General features: G+C 48.1%; 1 protein-coding gene across 1 annotated transcript in view; it reads left to right on the top strand.

Moving 5' to 3' along the window:
- Positions 1-19465, top strand: part of IFT43 (intraflagellar transport 43) — a 101193-nt gene that overhangs the window by 1361 nt on the left and 80367 nt on the right. The window contains exon 2 of the mRNA XM_045287813.1: positions 3242-3334. Within this exon, the coding sequence (XP_045143748.1) occupies positions 3242-3334 (93 nt within the window). The remainder of the gene's footprint in view (positions 1-3241; positions 3335-19465) is intronic.

The raw sequence follows: 19465 nt of genomic DNA, 5'->3' as shown, positions 1-19465 counted from the left end.
GTCTTGTGGGTGATAGTTCACTCCGGCTTTTGACAAATACCGAGTCCCTCCAGAGTGTGGGTCGTTGCCCTCTCTATCTATACTCACTGCCATCTAGTCGGTTCTGGCTTGGCATGACCTTCTAGGACAGGATAGAGCTTCCCCTGTAGGTTTCAGAGACTAGCTTTTCAACTTTCTCCTGTGAAGCTGATGGTGGATTCCAACTACTAACTGTACTAGCTTGTAAGCCACTCAGCTAGCAGGGTGCCTGTCTTTACCCTAGGTGCTGGGAACACATCAGACCCTGCTTGCAGGGGACTTAAGCAGATGATGATTTAAGGCATATGAAATCCGACAGCAGAGCTACCGCCATACTTGCGAACTTTTGCAGGGTCTTTCAAACGTTTAAAATTGTAAAGCACACAATTCCTCAAAGAAACCTCCTGGAAACTGCACTTCATCAGGATCATTGAATTAAAAAAAAAAGACCATTGAATTTTTGGTTTTGCACAACCACTCTCTTGAGTTGGCCAGCCCGGCTGCGGTGACAGATGGAGAAGTCCAGCCCAGGCTGAAGGGCCGGGATGGTCTGTCGGGGGAAGAAAACAAGCCACTTACCATCGGAAAGGTCAGATTCTTTCCCTCATCCCAGAAGCCTGCATGGTGGACACGTGGGTTTGAGGTGGAAACACTACACATGGGACTTTTATAGAGCTCTTGTGACGCCCCTCTCAATTTGCTGACAGTGTCAATTCGTAAAGCTGTGACATTGGAACTACAGCATGGCATAGAACGAGGAGCTTTGGTGGTGCCATGGTTAAAGTGCTCAGCTCTAACCAAAAGGTCAGCAGGTCAAAGGCACCAGCCAGAGATGGGTGTGACAGTCTGCTTCCCTGGAGATTTCCAGCCTTGGAAACCCTCTGGGGCAGGTCTCCTCGGTCCCATGGGGCTGCTGTGTGCAATAATCCACTGCACAGAGGTGGTTAGAATAGAAAGAACCGGGGGTTTGAGATGGAAGATGACTTTGTCCGTGGACTTCTCTTAGTCACTTAATCACTGCTCACTTTCCTCATCTGTCAGATGGTGTCAGCCTGAGGCCCTGTTACTGTGGGGATCTAAAAGCCATTTCTGCACATTCTAAATGTAACTAGAACTATTTCCACAGCTATTGGGCTGCCCAAATCCCGTGGGGTGGGGGTGCTGGGAAGCATTTGAGAGCCAGAGCCAGGAGGGCTGGGGAGCACATGCAAAATAGTTCATTTGATGACTCTCAATTTGAGGTTCTCTGTCTTCCCAAGCTGAACTCTCAGGTTCGTGTGACCGATTTCCCTTGTCGTCTGTAAATTTCCAATGGGACTCGTGTCCAAGTCAAAGCAACCGCTAGCTGATTTCTCTGGTTAGTTGCCAGGCTGAAGTATTAGGTGCCATCAAGTCGGCTCCAGCTCAAAGCAACCCTGGGTGCAGTGGAACAAAGCACTGTCTGATGCTGCACTGTCCTCGCAATTGCTCCTATCTTTGAGCCCACTTTTAGCAGCCAGTGTGTCAAACTTATCTCCTTGGGGTCTTTCTCCTCCGATCCTCTATCAAGCACGATCTCCTTTCAACAGCATGCTCAAACAACGTCAGATGGAGTCCTACCATCCTCGCTTCCGAGAACTGTTCTGGTTGCTCTCCTAAGACGGATGTGCTTGCTCTCCTGGCAGTCAGGGTATACGTCTTATTCCTCATCAACAGAATTCAGATGCCCCAATGCTTTGTTCTTCCATACCCATTGGCCAGCTTGTGCTCGAACATGAGGTGCTTGAAAATAACACGGCTCGGGTCAGGTACACCACCATTGCCCCAGTGCGGTGCCCTGTTTGATTTCTGCACGGCTGCCTCTGTCGAGGCGGATTGTGCAGCCAAGTCAAATGAAATCCTTGACAACTTCAGTATTGTCTCCGCTTCCCAGGATTCTGCTTCTTGGTCCAGCGGTTCCCATCGAATTTAGGAATCCTTTCCAAATGCCTTTTTGATCATTACCTGCAAAACTGTAAATTGTAAATAGGTTCTCCAAACAGTCTGTATGTCATTTGCCATCTCATTGATCTGGATGGGAACACAGGATGAATGTTCCCTGCTGAAATGTCCGGGGATCCACTTCCAGAAAATCCGCTGCTGAAAACCCGATGGAGTCCAGTTCGGCTTCGACAGGCACGGGATCAGGATGCGAGGGAGCTGACTCGGTGCCAATTAAACCAAACCAGACCCACTGCCATCACGTTCATTCCTCCGCCTAGGGACCTTATTATAAGGCGTCTGAGGCTACAAATCCATGTGAGAGTGGATTGTCTCATTTTTCTCCCTCAGAATTGCTAGGATGTTAGAACGTTGACCTTGCTGTTAGCAGTCTAGTGCCTACCCAACATCGCCACCAGGGCTCTTTCAGTGCCTCCAGTGTATAGCGTGGCAATCTTCACCAAGCCCTTCCCCAAACTGGCATGCTGCCTCTGCCCATTCTAGAAGCTGTGCTTGCAGGTAGAGAAGCAACTTTGCTATTGCAGTCCCTAGGGTAGTTGTGGTTTTCTGGGGCTAATTGTCACGAATCAAATGCTAGGCTTTTCTTCGTAGGCTGGAGTTTCGCAGAAACCTGTCCACCCCTGGGTGACTGCTGGTAATTGAAACATCACTGGCGGCGCAGATTCCAGTGCCCTAGCAACGTGCATAGCACCACAGGACAGTGGTGTCTCAATGCCTCTTAGAAATGAGGATGGGGGCGGGGGACACACTTGGTCTGTCTCACGTTGGCCATGCCATCAGCAAAGACTGGTCCCTAGGCAGTGACCAGCTTGATATAGTAGGAGGTCCCTGGGTGTGAGGGACTCCCGCGGAGCGATGGATGGGCACCACAGCCACAGCAGCGGGTTGGAAAAGGTCCACGCTGAGGAAGAGGGTGTGGGACTGGGCAGCGTTTAGGGCGGTTCCACAGACGGTCACTGTGAGCGAGAGCCGGCTCACTGGCGCCAGTAGCCATGTGGTGGCAAAGGGGGGAAATCTTACCATCGTTAACCCACCAGTTTCTTAGTCTGCCAGATAGAACTGGCAGACTAAGTCTGCCTTGTTTAGGATTTGGAGTGTTTCGTAAGAAGATAGTAAGTTCTGCAAATCCCATTGTCCACCATGTCCCCGTAGAGCCAGCCCTGTCCTCATGTACTTTCCTAGAATTCCTCCTCTGCCACAACTCACGTTTGGCTCAGTAGCGTTCTTCCGTCTCTCCTTACAGGGGGCCAAGATGGGTCGCCGGGCTCAAGCAGAGGCAGCTCAGATTGAGAATCAGCTCAGTGGCAAGAATCCCTCTTCGACCCTGACGGGAGAGGTGGGTGCTGCAGACACAGCTAAGGAATTGCTTGGAAGCGTTCCTGTTTATTAGTGAGCAAGAGTTTGGGACCCCACGTTTCTTTTTCTTTTTTCAAACCATTGCATTGGGACGTAATCCAGGAAACATATCATTCAGTCGTTCAGTCATACCAAGCAGTGTTGTACAATCGCTACCACAATCAGTTTCACAGCATTTTCTTCCTTCTCATAAGCTTTGCTATCAGCTGCCCTTGACTTCCACCCAATCCCCACCGCCACATCCCACGCCCAAGAACCCTTACTCTAGTTCTTGTCTCTATAGATTTGCCCAACCTGAGTTTCATATGCCAAAAAACAGAAAAACACATCACAGTCAAGAATAACAAAATAAAACAGATAAACCCCAATTTGGAAAAGAAAAAGAAACAAAATATGAAAAGGCAGATCAAGCTCAAAGTGTATCAAAAGGGCGATCAAATGCCAAGTTCTTAATCGCCTCTACAGTACTCTGTCTGATATTCAGACAGGTGATTCCCATCCCTCAGTGATGGTCAAAGGGAAATCACCAGAGGCATATTCCAAGTGCAAATCCTACAAATGTGTTTTGGCCTTCCACTGTCATCCATATAGCTTTCTGCAAACCAGAATTTCTTCTTCCTTTTTTTTTTTGTTTAATTTTCAGTTTCTTTTAATTGGGAGTTACTACATAGATCAGTCATTCCATAGTTCATTCATGTCAAGCAGTATTGTACAATTGCTACCACAGTCAGTTTCCAACCATTCTTTTCCTTCCTGGCCACTTTCACATTGTCTCCCTTCCACACCTCCACCACCACTGTCCCTTCCCACCTCAAAACCCTTATTCTACTGGCTGTCCCAATAGGTTCATCAATCCTGGGCTGCATATACTGAAAAACATAAAACACAGCTTCAGAGGGTGACCCCCGATGACATAACAGATCTGAGATTAAACCCTAATGTGAACAAACAAACAAACACAGACAATGTTGAAAACCAGATCATCAAAGAGGGGATCAACTGACAAGGTTTTAACCATTCAAGTCAGGTTTATCCTTTTGATCTTCGCTACTCATCTCTCCAAGGCACTCTTGTTTAGTAACAGAATTTCCATAATTTAATCTTTGGTACCATTCCCTCCTTTGGATTTGGATTATACTATTTACAATCCTTGGGTCACAGATGTTGGTGTACTTCTTCCAAAGTGGACGTCTCACGTAGATGGCTACTTACTTGAAAATAAGCCTTTAAGACCCCAGACGCTTTTCTCATAGCCAGGCGCCATCCACTTTCTTTACCACACTTTGCTATTGCACCCCACATTTACTTTTCACGCCAGCCCCGCTTCCTGTCTTGATTTGGGAGTTCTCTCCCTTGGCATGTGTCTGATTAGCAGGAAATGGACGAGGCATGGATTGATGTTAAAGCTGAGCTCCCCAACTGGACATGTACTCTCCGTGGGGATCTGCATGTGTCTCAGTGTTCAGACAGGAAGAGGATTAACTGGTCTCACTTTTCTGGAAACTTCGTCATGGCCTGGGTTTATGGGAACTTGTCCAGATTCTTGGTGGAGGATGGGTCATCCTGAGGAACAACACATCCTATGCCAGGGCACTGTTCTACTTCTGTCCATAGGAAGACAGCTGAAAGGTGGCAGTTCATGTCAAGCCTTCCTCTTGCCCTTTTTGGAGGAGGAAAAAATGTTGCCCTTCATGATTTAGCCTCAGGGCCATCTCTGTGTCAGCTGTTCCCTCGCGTCTTTAGGGAGACTGAGGGTCCCTTCCCCTTGGCATCCACAGTGCCTGCTATAGTTTGTCTGCCAGCCATGCATCTGCCTTCGTAGATGGTGAGTCCACAGACAGTGGGAAACCTGGCTTGTCCAGCTTGGATGAGGAAGCTAAAGGGCCAGGCAGGTCAAATAAACACGTGAAGGGCACCCTGACACAATGGGTTAACTGGAAGACCCAGGCCCGCTTGCCTGATTGATCAGAGATGTAGGGATTCCCACTTTCAGAGGCAGTCACCGCCCCACTCTGCTCCGCTCTCCATGCGGTCCCTGCACACTCTCTCCTTTTCTGACTTATCCTTGGGGTATGGAGATGGAGAATCAGTCTCCTACTCCAGAAAGAGAGCTGGGGCAGCACAGAGTACCTGGCAACCTGTCTTTAACCTCATGGCTGGCAGACAACAGAGTGGGGTCGGGCTGGGTTAGCACGAAATTGGAGGACAGGTGCCCCCAGTCAAGGAATCAATGGTTCCTTAACTGAAGCTGTCTGCTGCTGCTGACCCTGTGGGGTAGACCCTGTGGTGCTACAACTTCAGGTTTCATAAGATACCGCAGTCATACAAGTTTACATGAAAGCAGCAGGTGTTTATGTTAGCACCTAATTATAACAATGAAAACCCTGTATGGGCTAAATTTGGCAGGACGGCTGTCACTTTGTGACTTTGGCCACAGTACCGCCCTTGCAGCACCCACGACATTGTATTTTAGGTACAGCTATGTGCCGAGTTCAACTTTCGGGCAGTGTCCCTCCTAGTGCTTATGCATCCTGGCCCCAGAAAGTCATGGTAGAGCTCAGAAATCTTGTTCTGGGAATGGGATGTGGAAGACGTAAGTGAACGTCGCAGATGTGACAGCTTCCTGCATGCAGCACTCACCTCTCATGTCTGTGGACAAGGTGATTGGGCTGCCAGGCATGTAATGGTGCAGGACATAAGGGGGTACCCCCTCCAAATGGAAAAAAGCTCCACTTTCATAGTACACGTTATCCCCGCTAAGCAAGCATCGAGCAACTTGCTCTGAGTTAGTGAGCTCAGTGGCGTTGCCTGGGAAGGTTCTCTCTGGTCACAGTGATTTTTTTTTGTAAAAGCAGTTTTGCTCAAACCTGTTTTTTCCGTGGTGGCCAATTTAAGGGAACAGCGTAGGGGCTGTGAAATTTTGTTTCCTGCTGGGAAAAAATGCCGCAGAAACTGTTGTGATGTTGAACACCGCGTACAAGGACAGCGCTATGGGAAAAACTCAAGTGTACATGAGTGGGTTTCTCATTTGAAAAAGGTGAAATGTCAATTGATGACAAACCTCATTCTGGGCGTCCATCAAACGGACGAAGATGTCAACAAAATCTGTGTACTTGAGCTTGAAGACTCAGGGTGGTCCATTGAAGAGGTGGGAAGTTAATCTGGACGATCTTGGAGCGTGGTTCGGCAAATTTTAACAGAATATTTGGTGTCTGAGAACCTTCTCGGGGCTTATCACCTCCTCTCCCCAGAGATGTTTTAATTCTGGGTCTCAGCCCTTTTCTTGGCGAACACACTGAAAGTCATTCTGCGCCTTGCCCTGCTGGTTGCCTCAAAACGAAGTGCCAGTTGGGATTCCAGGACTTCTTCTCTTCCTGGGTTAAGTGCGGATTGAAGCCCTGTGGGCAGCCTCCCACGAGACCAGATGCTCACTGCGCTGTGTGGGACTTTTTGGCTGTTTCTTTCTAAAATTAGATCCCAAGACTTGTGCGGGTGCCCATTTACATTCCGATTCTGAACGCATTACTTGCTGTATTTATTTTTGTCCCCTCGCCGACTATATTCTAGGATGGAGTTATCCGAGAAGAGGTGAATCCACATACCAGAGGTACTAGAGAGTGGGGTGGGAATGAGCTCATGCTGGGCTTGTTGGTTAGTGAAGTTGGGGTGGGGGGGTGGAATGGGAGCTCTGGGGAAGGAAGCAGAGAAGCACCTGCTTCGAGAGGGCTTGAGCTGGGGCACCCCTCACCGCTGGATCTTGAGCCAGTCCCCTGATCATTGTCACCTCCCTTTTCATTTTCTGCAAACTGGCAATAACAATAGCGGCGGGTTGGTGTGGGACAACTGCATTTAAGAGCACATCAATCAGCACCACACCACAGTCATTCAATCAATGACGAGGACATGAGTCTGGGGACAGGGCTTTACCATCTTCCTAAAAGGACCGCAGACTAAGAGAAAGTACGCCAACGCTGCTCTTAAAATCGATTTGGAAATCTCATAGTCGCATCTCTCAGCAGTGGCCTGCTGACCCAAGGAGGGGTGCAGGCTCTCCAGAGTCAGAGGGCACCCCTTTTATGAAGAGGGAGAGCCCAGGCCAGGCAGTTATAGAGGCCTGGCTTGAAGGCCTGGCTCTGCCACACACATGAGCCCCGAGACTCGGGTGGATCAAGTTGTTGAACTTCTCTCGTTCGTAATTCAGTGATTCCAAGACCTGATTCACCAAGGGACGAGAAAGTAAAGGAGGGATAGGTAAAGCCCTTGGTGAACCAATTCATAACTGCCCCCTGGGAAGGGGACCAGGATTTCTCCGGAACGTGGGTGTCTGAGGTGGAGAGGCACATTGCAGCAGACTGCCCCACTGACCCCCCCTGTGAAAGGCCTGCCCCTCGCTCACCACTTCTTCCCTGGCTGACGTCTCAGATGGACTCAGGGAGGTGAGCTGCCTGGCTCCCGGGGCCACTGAGTGCTGCTTGAGGGTGGATTGGTTTTCAGGTCGCTTGCTGTGTCAGTGAATTTGGCTACAAGTAGCAAACACTCGGCTCTGGTGCTTGAATCAAACACTCGGGCTTTGTCTCACGCAGCGAGAAGTCCAGTGATGGGGAGGGCAGGGCGGGCCCAGTGTGGGAGGTGCCCTGCCCTGCCCTGCACTGCCCTCGCTCCTTCAGCTCCTGTTCCGCCACCCTGCCCACAGTTGTGAGAGGGCTGGCTGCCCCTAGAATTGCAGGCAGGGGGGGGCGGCATAGACGAGTTCAAGGTGTACGCCAACCGAATGTGCCCGTTAGTGAGGAAAATGTCCACAAGTGGGCTTCTAGCTACAGGTCCATGATCAGAACTGGGTCTTACCCCCCAAGTTTCCCAGGAATGTTTGACTCGGCACAACGCTGCCCCCATAAGATGGCATTTCCTACCAAGGGAGAAAGGGGGCCTGGGGACGGAGGAGGCAATTCTCCACTGACACACCGGAGAAACTAGAACAGAATTGGCACAAAGGTGTTTTTCTTAGGCTGAGGTATGAGAGGAAAGACATTTGTCATAGCTACATCCGCATTCCGCTTTCGTTTTCTAATCAGAGGTTGTGGAGACTGCAGTGAGAACTGTTCTGCCCCTAAGCTGCAGGTTACCCGGATGAGTCACCAGTGTGGCTTCTCCTCAGCAAGCCTAGGGCTCTGCCGGGGGATGCCAGTCGCTCAGGCCAACTAATGACTCTCCTCCTCCCCCACTGCTGACTTCATCATTCAAAGATCTCCACTCATTTTACCGATTAACCAGAAAGGTAACTCTTCCCATGGTTATACTGGTTCAACCAACTGGACTTGTGCTGCTGTTCAGAGGATTGCCTTCAAACTCCAGACACAGCGTGTCAGGCTCCCAGCGCTGGACCCCATCCACAGTGACCTCGCCAGACAGTCAACTGAGCACGTTTCCGATGGCACCCTTTCTGAGCCAGCTGTCCCAAACCGGTCTTAGAGCTACTAGAAGCATAATTTAGTTAGCAAGTCAGGTTGGCAATCTAATTCTTGAGGACTGCTGGAAGGTAACGTGTGCATATCTGAAGTGTGTAATTTGCTGTGGGGGAGCAGCGCTGAGATTTAACTGGATTTCTCTAGACGAGCCTTCAGCTCCCCTCCATTCCAGTGACTGCTTCTTGTCCAAGAAAATGCCAAGTTACATCACACTGATCATGGGAAAGCACTCTTGGGCAAACCTCTCCAGAGATGGCCTTTGGGGTAAACATTCCTCATTTGGGCCGACACTGCTTTTTATTTCTTTTTAAAATTGGTTGCGAAGGTTTTTATTGTGAATTCGGTGAGGGTTACAGAGCACATCATAATTGTACATTCAACAACTCCTACACATTCTGATACAACTCATTGCAATCCTCGCCACGTACCATCACTTGTTCCATATGCTTCCTGCTTCCACTCCGCCTTTCCCTCTGAACCCTCCAAAGTTGGTTGGGTAATTGCTGCTCTTTTGAACTTACGTGGTAGATTGTTGAAATGAGTTCAGTTGCAAACCCGAAGCTTCAGGGCCCTACCAGTCTCTCTCTGACTAGTAATTCTGATCTCTTTGATGATTGTGCATTCTGCTTTACGTTTTTCTCACTCCCCATCTGGGATCTAATGTGATCCTCTGTGGAGCAGTTGGCAGTGGGAGCTGGCCACTATTTAGTTCTGCTCTCAGGCTGTGGACACTGGTGTTCTGTGCTCCATTAGTCCTTTGTGCTAATTGTTTCTAGGTGTCTTAATTTTCATCACTCTTTCCTCTAGCCCAAAAGAAACCAATAATTGCACCTTATCTGCTTACTACCTTTTGAGACCCTAGTCACTACTCACCCAAGTAGGATGAAGAACACTGTTTTCATGAACTGTGTATGCCAGTTGACCTGGGTGTCGCTCAAGATTGTGGTCCTGATTCTGTAGGCCCGGCAACTCGTTTCCTTAAGCCAGTGGTTCTCCACCTTCCTCATGCCGCGACCCTTTTATACAGTTCCTCATGTGGTGGTGACCCCCCCAACCATAAAATTAGTTTCATTGGTACTCCATCACTGTCATTTTGCTACTGTTATGAATCAGGTGACCCCTGTGAAAGGGTCATTCAACCCCGAAAGGGGTCAAGACCCACAGGTTGAGAACCGCTGCTTTAAGGTATTCGATTATGTCTAAGGAGTTTTCATAACTTGGTCCCCGGTATAATTCATCACATTCGTGAATATAGATGCAGCAGAAGTAAATGCACATACACAAAGACCCTTTGTCAAACCTGTGAATATCTCGGGTCCATCCACTCTCCCCCACCTCCTCAGCCTGTGTGTCTCTCCCCATATCTCGTCAAAGGAGTTGTTGCAGGAGTATGTACATAGCTGTGTTTGCCTCTACCGCCTTTAACTCTTGCCAGCTTGCCAGTGTCTTCTCCTGCCTCCATCACTCTGTGCCACCTTCCTCTTATTGTATATTGCCTTCCCCTTCACCAGAGCTAACACTTGCCTACCTAATAGCCTGTCCTTCCCTCCTTCCCCTTCCTCCTACTCCTAGGAGCCATCCAAGTCTGCTTCTTTACAGAGAGAAAAAGGTATGAAAACCTTTTCTTGATGAAAAAAATAACAATGATCTCATACAATTTTGGTCCTTTTGCGCTTGACTAATTTCACTCAGCATCATGTCCTCCAGGTTTATCCACGCGGTGAGCTGTTTTGCAGCTTCATTGTTCTTGAAGATTGCATAGCTGTTCTTTCACATGGCGTGATGTACCAAAGTTTGTCGATAGAGTCTTCCAGTATTGTGTATTGAGGTTGTTGCCATGTATCCTAATGCTGTTGTGAATGGTGTGCATGTATGAGGGGGTACCCCCAAAACTGTTTGTTTTTTTTGATGTGAGGGCGATAGTGCATTTGGAGTTCATTCCACCCAGGTCATACTGTTAATCAACTGTCTATCTAGAGGTTCTGAAAAAATTGCGTAATAGTGTGAGACAAAAAAGGCCCGATTGTGGACAGGGGACTGGTTTGGCCACCACCACGAAAATGCACCTGCTCCTGCAGCCATCTTAGCAAGCCAACTTTTGGCAAAAAACAGCGTGACTCTTTTGCCCCACGCACCTTTCTCACCTAACCTAACCTCGTGCGACTTCTTTTTGTTTCCGCAAACGAAGAGGGACATGAAAGGATAGCGATTTGATGACCTAGAAGAGGTGAAGAGGAAAAACAAGGGAGGTCTGGGAGGCATCCAAACGGATGAGGTTGACAAATGTTTCCAAGAATGGAATCGCAGAGTTGACAAATGTATTAGGTGTAATGGAGAGTACTTTGAAGGTGATAAGGTTGTTTTGTAAAAAATTTAAATACATAACTTTGAAAAAAAATCAGGTTTTTTTTTGGGGGGGGCACCCCCTCATATAACCAAGTAGAAGGATGACGGTCCAATGGCATTTTTCTTCCTAGTTTGTTTCTCTCCCTCCCTCCCTTCCTTCCTTCCTCCCTTCCTTCCTTCCTTCCTTCAGCACACGCTGCCTCCCACAGTGGTTGCACTGTTTTCCAGTCCCAGCAGCCGTGTGCAAGGCTTCTGGTGTTTGCACATCCTCTCCAGCACGTGATGGTGTCTGTTGTTTGGAACTTGTTGTTATCAGTACTGGGGGAGGTGCTGTCTCAGTGTTGTTTTGGCTTGCATCTCTCGCATGGCTGTTCCCTCATCTGTTTGTTGGCCGTCTGAATGTCTTCAGTGAAGTGTTTCTTTATGTCTTTTGTCCATTTTAACAAGGTTTATTTGTCTCCTTGCAGTGTGGACATTTTCTTTCCATTTTAGAGACGAGTCCTTTATTCAATGGGCCACTGTCAAGAATATCCCCCAGTCTGAGTTCTCTCTTCACTCTTGGCAAGATCTTTGGGCGCTATAAGTGCCTAATGTTTAGGAGGTCACAGTCATCTTTGGGCCTCCGTGTGTGTTTTTCATTGTGTGTGATGGTGTCTTTATGCCTTGTACCAGGGCCTCTAAATGTGTCCCTGTTGTTTCATTGGCAGTCTTTATCGTCCTCGGTTTTACATTTAGGTTTTTTATCCACTCTGAGTTCGTTTTGGTATATGATGTGAGAGACAGGCTCTGTTTTCATTCTTTCGCTAATGGATATCCAGATATGCTAGGGCCATTTGTTAAAGACAATTTATCTTCCCCCATTTAATGTGTTTCAGCTCTTTGTCAAAAACCAGCTGTCTAGAAGGCTGTGGATGACAGTGGAGGGCCAAGGTCTATTTGCAGGGTCCCCACAGGAATTAAGCCTCCAGTGAACCCCTTTGAACATAGATGAAGGATGTCTACCCTATCAGACAGAGAGCATTGTAAAGTCGATGATGAAAATGTAGATAGGTCAATACTTTATCGTTAGATCTCCCTTTTGACCCATTATAAAAGTGTTTCCGTTTTTAATATTGTCCTCTTACTTTATGATTGAGAGTTTTCCATATTATGTCTAGTTGTTGTCATTGGTTTTTGGTTTGTTTTCTTCCTGTTTGTGTTTTGTAAGGTTTTCTGTGTGTGAGATCCAGGATAGGGCTCTATGGAGACAGTTACTGGGTGGATAATTGCTTAGGGGTATGGCAGTGGAGGGCGAGGCGTGGTGGGGAGGGATATAGAGAGCTAACAATGAGGACAAGAAGAAACTTTTGAAATTGATGGTGGTGATGATTGCACACATCTTCTTAATATGGTTGAACGATTAAATGGTATGATGAAGTATACGCCATTAAAACTATTTAAAAGAATCAACTGCGTATAAATGGATGGATTTATCTCTGGGTTCCCACTTCTGTTCCATTGGCCTCTGCATCGAGCGTTGTCATGGGCCCAGGCTGTTTTGACTAGGTGGCTCTTCAGTAGTAGGTTTTGAGATCTTGAAGTGAGAGCCTCCCGCTTTGTTCCTCTTCTGCTTACCCGGGGCTAGTCAACTTTTTATCTTAGCATTTGTTTTACCAGTTAAAGACATACTAATAGAAGGTCTAGCTTACCTGTCATAATTGCCATCTGTCAATCACTTCTTATGCAAGATTCTAGTTCAACTTCCTAACAGCTCTTGAAGTAGGTACTGCTGTTCCCTGGCCGTAGCGCTGAGGACACGGAGACCTTGTCCAGAGTTGCTCAGCAGATCTCTGATGCTCAGACACTAGCCCAGGTGCTCAGCCTAGCTTCTCCGACCTGCTGGACAGGAGCGAAGAGGCTTTTGGGTTATCCTGTGGGAATTTCCTGGAGTTCTCACTTGATCACCCTTGTTGGTCCAGTTGTCCGTTGAAGTGCATGAGTCACAGCTGTTCCTTTCTCTGCCCCCATCCTCTGTCCCTGCAAGGACGCCCATCTGAAAGTTAGCCAAATTCTCTAGCCGGAATCTGAGAAATGCTGCTGGGCTCTCGTTCCCAAATTAGGCCAGTGTCCTCAACCCAGCAGCGTCCCTTGGTGGGGCTCCCTTGACACTCCACATTACGTCACTTGCCCTCCGCCCGTTCCCGGACTGCTCTGCCAGCTGGGCAGTTATTTTCAGCCCAATAGGGTTATCTGCTGACCCTTTTTGGTGACATTTTTCTTCTTTCTCACAAAAATAGCTTTCCTGATTGGTTACATTTTTCAGCCTTTTTCGTAGACCTCTCCTATTGGCTGGATTGAATTATGCCTCTGATAACGTTGCTGGAGAAGGATGCAGGGAATTTGATGGGGGAACTGTTCATAAGGAATGTGTTTTCCACACTTCATGTTTGTGTCATGCTCTGTACACTTTGAGGTGGAACTTGTCCCCGGGGCTGGGCAGATGCACATTGCTGGCATCCCGGGGCCGGCTAGCCACTGGGTGTCAGGGAATGTTGTCGCAGGCTCCAGCTTGCCATTGGAATGGGGCATGTAGAGCTCCTCCCCTGGTGCATGTTCCTGACACTCTAGTCACCTGTTGGTTCAGGAGAGATGCGCCCAGGCTTCCTCCAAGTCCTGGGGTGAATGTTGGTCATAAAAGGTCACCTGGAGATGATCTTCCACCGCTGTGGGCAGGATGAGATGAGAAATTCAGGTGAAGCACTTACTTCAGTGCCCGGCATCTAATCAGTGCTCTCTGAAGTTAGCTCTAAGCAGCCCTGATGGTGTACTGGGTTATGCATTGGGCCACTAATTGCAAGATCAGTAGTTCGAGTCCACCAGCCCCACTGAGGGAGAAAGATGAGGCTGTCAGTCAAGCCTTACAGCCTGAAAGATCACAAAGTCAGTTCTACTCTATTCTAATGGGTCGTTGTGTGTCAGAATTGACTCAATGGCAGTGAATTTTACCGTTAGCTATTTCTGTTATCTAGAGAACTTGGAACATAGAATTGTTTTACTTTCAACGCCAGCCTTGGCAATTCCTAGACAAGTTACTTAACCGCTCCCCCTGTTTCCTCATCGGTTCAGTGGAGCTGCTGCTACCTGTGTCACCGGAGCTTCGATGATGTCGAAAGGTCAGAGAGCAGTGCATGGCACCTGTTGGCCTGACTTTTGTTTTCTGTGTCGCGATAATTAGTGGGTATTTATCAACTGATCTGAAATACAGCTCTGTTCAAGATATGGAGACATCCGTGCTTCTAGAACCAACTAGATTCAACTAGCCCTGAAGGAAGGAAACATTTGGGTGAGGAGTCCTTGGGGTAGGATTCTTTCTGCCATGTGGGACTCATTTATTTGTCTTTTCTAGCTTTCATTTCTGCGAATTGCCTAGATATTTGCCAAGTTTTCCCTCTTCTTTCCAAAGCTCAATCCTGTGTGTAGAGTTTGACAGTCTTTCCAAAGTATAACCCGCAAGTGCTGACCTATGCTATTTTATCAGTCTGGGGGCTTCTGGGTAGAGAGGGAGAGCAGGAATGACCTTGTTGACTCCCAGGAGTGTGGAGTGGAGGGTTACCTCCATCAGGAAGTTCACCCAGCTTGACAGAGATTCTACCCAGGCATTGTGCTGTGCCTGGACTTGGGAATACCAGTGGTGAAACAGGCATGCTCTTCGGTCTCCAGATCCTTGATCTTTCAGATCCGTTCCGTGGTTGGAGTGCACACAGTAAGATACAGGGATACCCTATATCCTTAGCCTCTTTTTACTCTGAGGGGTGTTTGGAAAGGTAGTTCAAGAAGAAATTAGGTTTTCAGCTGAGACTCAAAGGATGAGTAGAAGTTAGCCGAGATGGGGGTGGGAGAGAACATTCCAAGCAGAGGAGGGAGAGAGCATGGTGTGTGGAACACTAATGGTACATGTTGGCCATCAGGTCAAATTATGAACCACATGTAGCCAAATTTGTGATATGAAATAATTAGCAATAGATAGATTTTTGAATATTTTCCCAACCTTCGTTGCTGCATCTCCAATGCAGCCATTAAACCCTTTATATGTGTGTGCTCACTGATCAAAGAAACTTCTGAGGTGTGCTCAAGTCTGACATCGATAACATAGTTTATCCTGTTCATAATCCATACATAGCCTACAAATTCTTAGCTTAGAGTCTAGATCGCCTTTCAAACCCTGTCCAAACAAACAAACAAGCAAAAACACTGTCCATTGCAGAAGTTACGTGGAATTAATTACCTGGTTTTCTACCATGCCTTTTGTCTTCACAAAACCAGAGGTGAATTTGTCCAGATTCTACTAACTGCAAGCACATGCTACATGCAAAGTGTGAATGCATCAATGCCTGTTTTCACTGCTCTGCATCTAGAAGGGTGAGAACACCCACCTTAGACTTCTGTGATGCATTCAGAGAACACACGTGTTGTAACAGCCACAGACCATATGTCCATACAACCCATTCCGAAGGACACAGATGCTGGGGGAATACTGGAATTCCGTTGAACTCCTGCTGGCTTGGGTTGAGAAATACTTTGGGTTGTGTGCAAAGTTTTCATGGCGATGATATTTTTGTTGTAATGAGAATTGATGTCCATTCATCAGGCAGCCCTCTCAGAGCAAAGTCTTTTCTGAGTCTAGCTTTTTGTTCGTTGGTTTGGGGGGGAGGGGGCGGGAGCGGGAGCAAATGAACTTGGAAAAGGAGAAATGGTTTAAGCCACCATTGTCTCACCTGGGATGCTGAAGTCACCTGTAACTGATCTCTCCTCTCACATTCCTACTCTTCCTGTGTCCCTGAAGCTTAGCCACTTTACACTCATGCTTAAAACCCTTTAATGGAGAATGTGAGAGTCCCAGATTCTTCACCTGATCCTGGGTGGCTTGGGCCTGGCTTCCTTTCACACCCACCACCTTATCCTGCCACACCAAGCTCTTCGCTTTGCTCCCGTAGTTCCTTTGGCCCAGGATACTCACTTTTGTTCTCTCTTGGGCTGATGCTGCTGTACACTTCTGGTTCAGCTTAAACATTCCTTCTTCAACTAATAATGATAGTAACAATGCTTCGAATCTAAGTTTAGTCTCTTTAATATGCTCTTGTCGTATTTTGTAACTTTTCTGTCACCCAAATCATAGGTTCTAACGATCTACCGTGCTATCATTTAGCTCTATCTCCTCCACTAAATTGCAAGCTGCAGCAGTGTCTGCCCTGCGCCCCCAGAACCTGGCACTTTGTAGGTCCTGTGAGTGCTCATTAAATGAGTGAGGAACAGGGGTCAGGGCAGAGGGTGCATTCAGTTTGGGATCCTGTTGGTTTGAGGTGCCTGTGAGTTGGGCAGCAGGGTATGTCCAGGAGGCATGTGGGCCTGGTGCTCTGGACCAGGTTCTGGGCTGCAGAGAGCTGGAGGTCATGAGCACTGAGGTGGTCAGTGGGCTCCTAAGTACCCAAGAGGGTATCGGTCAAGAAGAGAAGCGAACCAAGGTCAGATCCCGAGGAACCCACGCCCCAAGAAGAGCTCACAACAGGAGACTGAGGAGGAGGGCGCGAGGGAAGCCAGGCTTCTGTGGACAGTCACTGTCAGCATCCACTCAGTGGCAGGGAGTTTGGGGTTTGGTCTGATGGTGTGCAGGAACCAGGAGAGAAGAGTAGCGAGAGAAGTGGCCCACAGGGTTTCATGCCACCAGGAAGAAGGGACCGGTGAGGCCTGAGCTGGGTCCATTGGACTTAGCGATAAAAGGGTCCTTGCAGTTTCAGGCGAACAGTCAGAGAGGGAGCCTTGCCTGCCTGGCACCCTGCCACACACTTGGGTGATTCACTTGGTAGCGTCTCGGTGGATAGTGGTTGAAACGACTCAGTGGCTGATGGTGGTGGGCACGCACATACCCTCATTCATGCAGAGGCCACCCCGTCAGGCGCTTCTCCACGGTCGGTCTCGGTGCTTTCGCTGGCCCTTGCTCTTCTTTTTCTTCCCCAGTTCTCTTCACTTGCATCTTTCCCTGTGTGCTCCCCTGACTGGTTTCGGGGTGCAGTGGCACAGGACTCAGCCGCTGACCCAGAGGCAGGCAGCTAGACCGTCTTCCCGCTGCTCGGTGGGAGAAAGACACGGCAAGCCACTTCACACAGGTGACAGCTGTGCACACCCTGGGGGCAGCTCACTCCGCTCCCCGCTCTCGTTGTCAGGTGCCGCCGAGCTGGTTCTAGGGCCGCGATTCCGTCGCACAGCAGTCAACCCTGCCTGCTCCAGGGCCGTCCTCACACTGGTGATGCTGGAGCCTGTCGTTGCCACCGGGCCGCTCCATCTAGTCGAGCGTCGTCTTCTCTTTGCCGCCCTTCTACTCGGCCTCTTCCAGGGACTGATCTCCCCTCATCACGTGGGGCGAAGTCACGGCCTTCTGGCTTCCAAGGAACATTCTGGCTGTACTTCTTTCAAAGGTAGACTTGTCTGTTCTTCTGCCCACCTGTGGTCATTTCAGTATTCTTCGCCAGCACCATCTTTCAGGTGCGTTTATTCGTCTTCAGTCTTCTGATCCATAGCAACCCTGTCCTGTAAGGCTGCGAGGGTCTGGAATGGATTTGACAGCACCGGATCAGGTGTGGCCTGGTAAAGGTGCCTGGTATTTTCAGAGCATGGTGTGCAAGTTTGAGTGTTGATTCAAGTTGGAAAACCTTGGGTTTCTTTTATACCAGGTAGGGAGTCCACGAAGATTTAAAAGCAGAGAATGCTAGTGACCTTGTTTTCCAGGAAGGTGAATCTGGCAGCTACATGGAGGATAGTCTAGAGTGGGGAGAGGTTGTCAGCAGGGAGACCAGTGGGAGGTGGTTAGTGGAATCCTGAGAGGTGATGAGGCTGAAGCTCATGTTCCCTGACTTCAGGCATTCAGACCGCCACCAGGTTTTGCTCTGCACATACCACTTACATGCTGTGCTCGTTGACCTACATTGCTTCTTTTTTTAAAATAAACAGTTTTATTGGGACGCAATTCAAATACCATACAATTCAATAGTTCAATCATATCAAGAAAATTTGTACAATCACTACCATAATCAATTTTAGAACATTTTCTTCTTTGCTATATTCCTTGTTATTAGCTTCCCATTTCCCCTCAAAATGTCCCACCCCTGCCCTGTCCCCAGGGAATCCTTAATCCATTTACTGTCCCTAGATTCACCCATCCTGGAGTTTTTATTCAAAAGAACACATATAAACAAAAGTAGTTAAGAAAACAAACAAACCCCCCCTCCAACAACAGTAACAAAATAAAGTCGAGGAAAACCCCAGTTTAAAAGAAAACAGAAAATGTTAAGAACTAGATCAACTTTAAAATGGGTCAAAAGGGAGATCAAACGATAGGGTGTTAGATGTCGCCCCTTACTACGTCTACCACAGCCCACTTTCCAGTGCAGTCTGCACCTGTATTGCTTCTTTAAAGCAGCTCATCCTTTACACTGAAATGCATTCTTCTTAAAAGGAGATTTTACCAAGGAATTACAATTTGTGATAGCTACAGTTTTCTCAAGTCATATTTATCACTTAAATTTTTATAATCGTCTGTACAATACTCTGTCTGATAACCAGATTATTCCCACCCTTCAATTATGGTCAGAGGGAAATCACCAGAGGCTGACTCCGTGTGTACTTCGCTGCCATCGAAGCCTCTGCACACCAGAATCTCACAATTAAGGCCCTCATGGAGGAAACGCGGGTGCTGCGGCAGTGTGGTGAAGACATGAGTGGTGCCTGCTATCGGAAAGAACAGTGTCTGAGGTCTTACAGGCGTGTTTTCAAACACGCCGCCATCTAAGTGATGCGTCAACTAGCTCACCTGGAAGAAGCACACCAACATCTGTGATCCAAGGAATGTAAGCGATATAATCCAAATCCGAAGGAGGGAATAGTAAGAGAGCTTAAATTGGTACGGAGTGACGGAGGTTGAAATTGGAGGCAGGGGAGCCACATCCTTCTGCTGCTGACGGAGGCAGTGCTCATTTGGTCCTCCGCTGCCTGGGTGTGCAGTGCTTCCCAGCACCCATGGGCAGTGAACGGGGCGCACAGGAAGGGAAGCCAGAAGGAAGTGGTTAGATAAGGGAGGGCAGGGACCAGATATTTCAGCCGTAGAGCAGTTCAGGTGATTGTGAGTTTGGAACAGTAGCAAACCCACGGTTGACAGGGATGTGAGGTTACCCATTCGGAGTCAGTCCTGTGAATGTGGACTTTGCTTAGGTGGGACTTCTTTTTTAATCATTTTATTAGGGACTCATACAACTCTTATCACAATCCAT

Source organism: Echinops telfairi, unplaced genomic scaffold, assembly GCF_000313985.2.
Source record: "Echinops telfairi isolate 266 unplaced genomic scaffold, ASM31398v2 ScPeMD7_18;HRSCAF=68, whole genome shotgun sequence".
NCBI lineage: Eukaryota > Metazoa > Chordata > Mammalia > Afrosoricida > Tenrecidae > Echinops > Echinops telfairi.
Note: the sequence above shows the minus strand (reverse complement) of the source record. Positions and strands in the feature narration are given on the sequence as shown.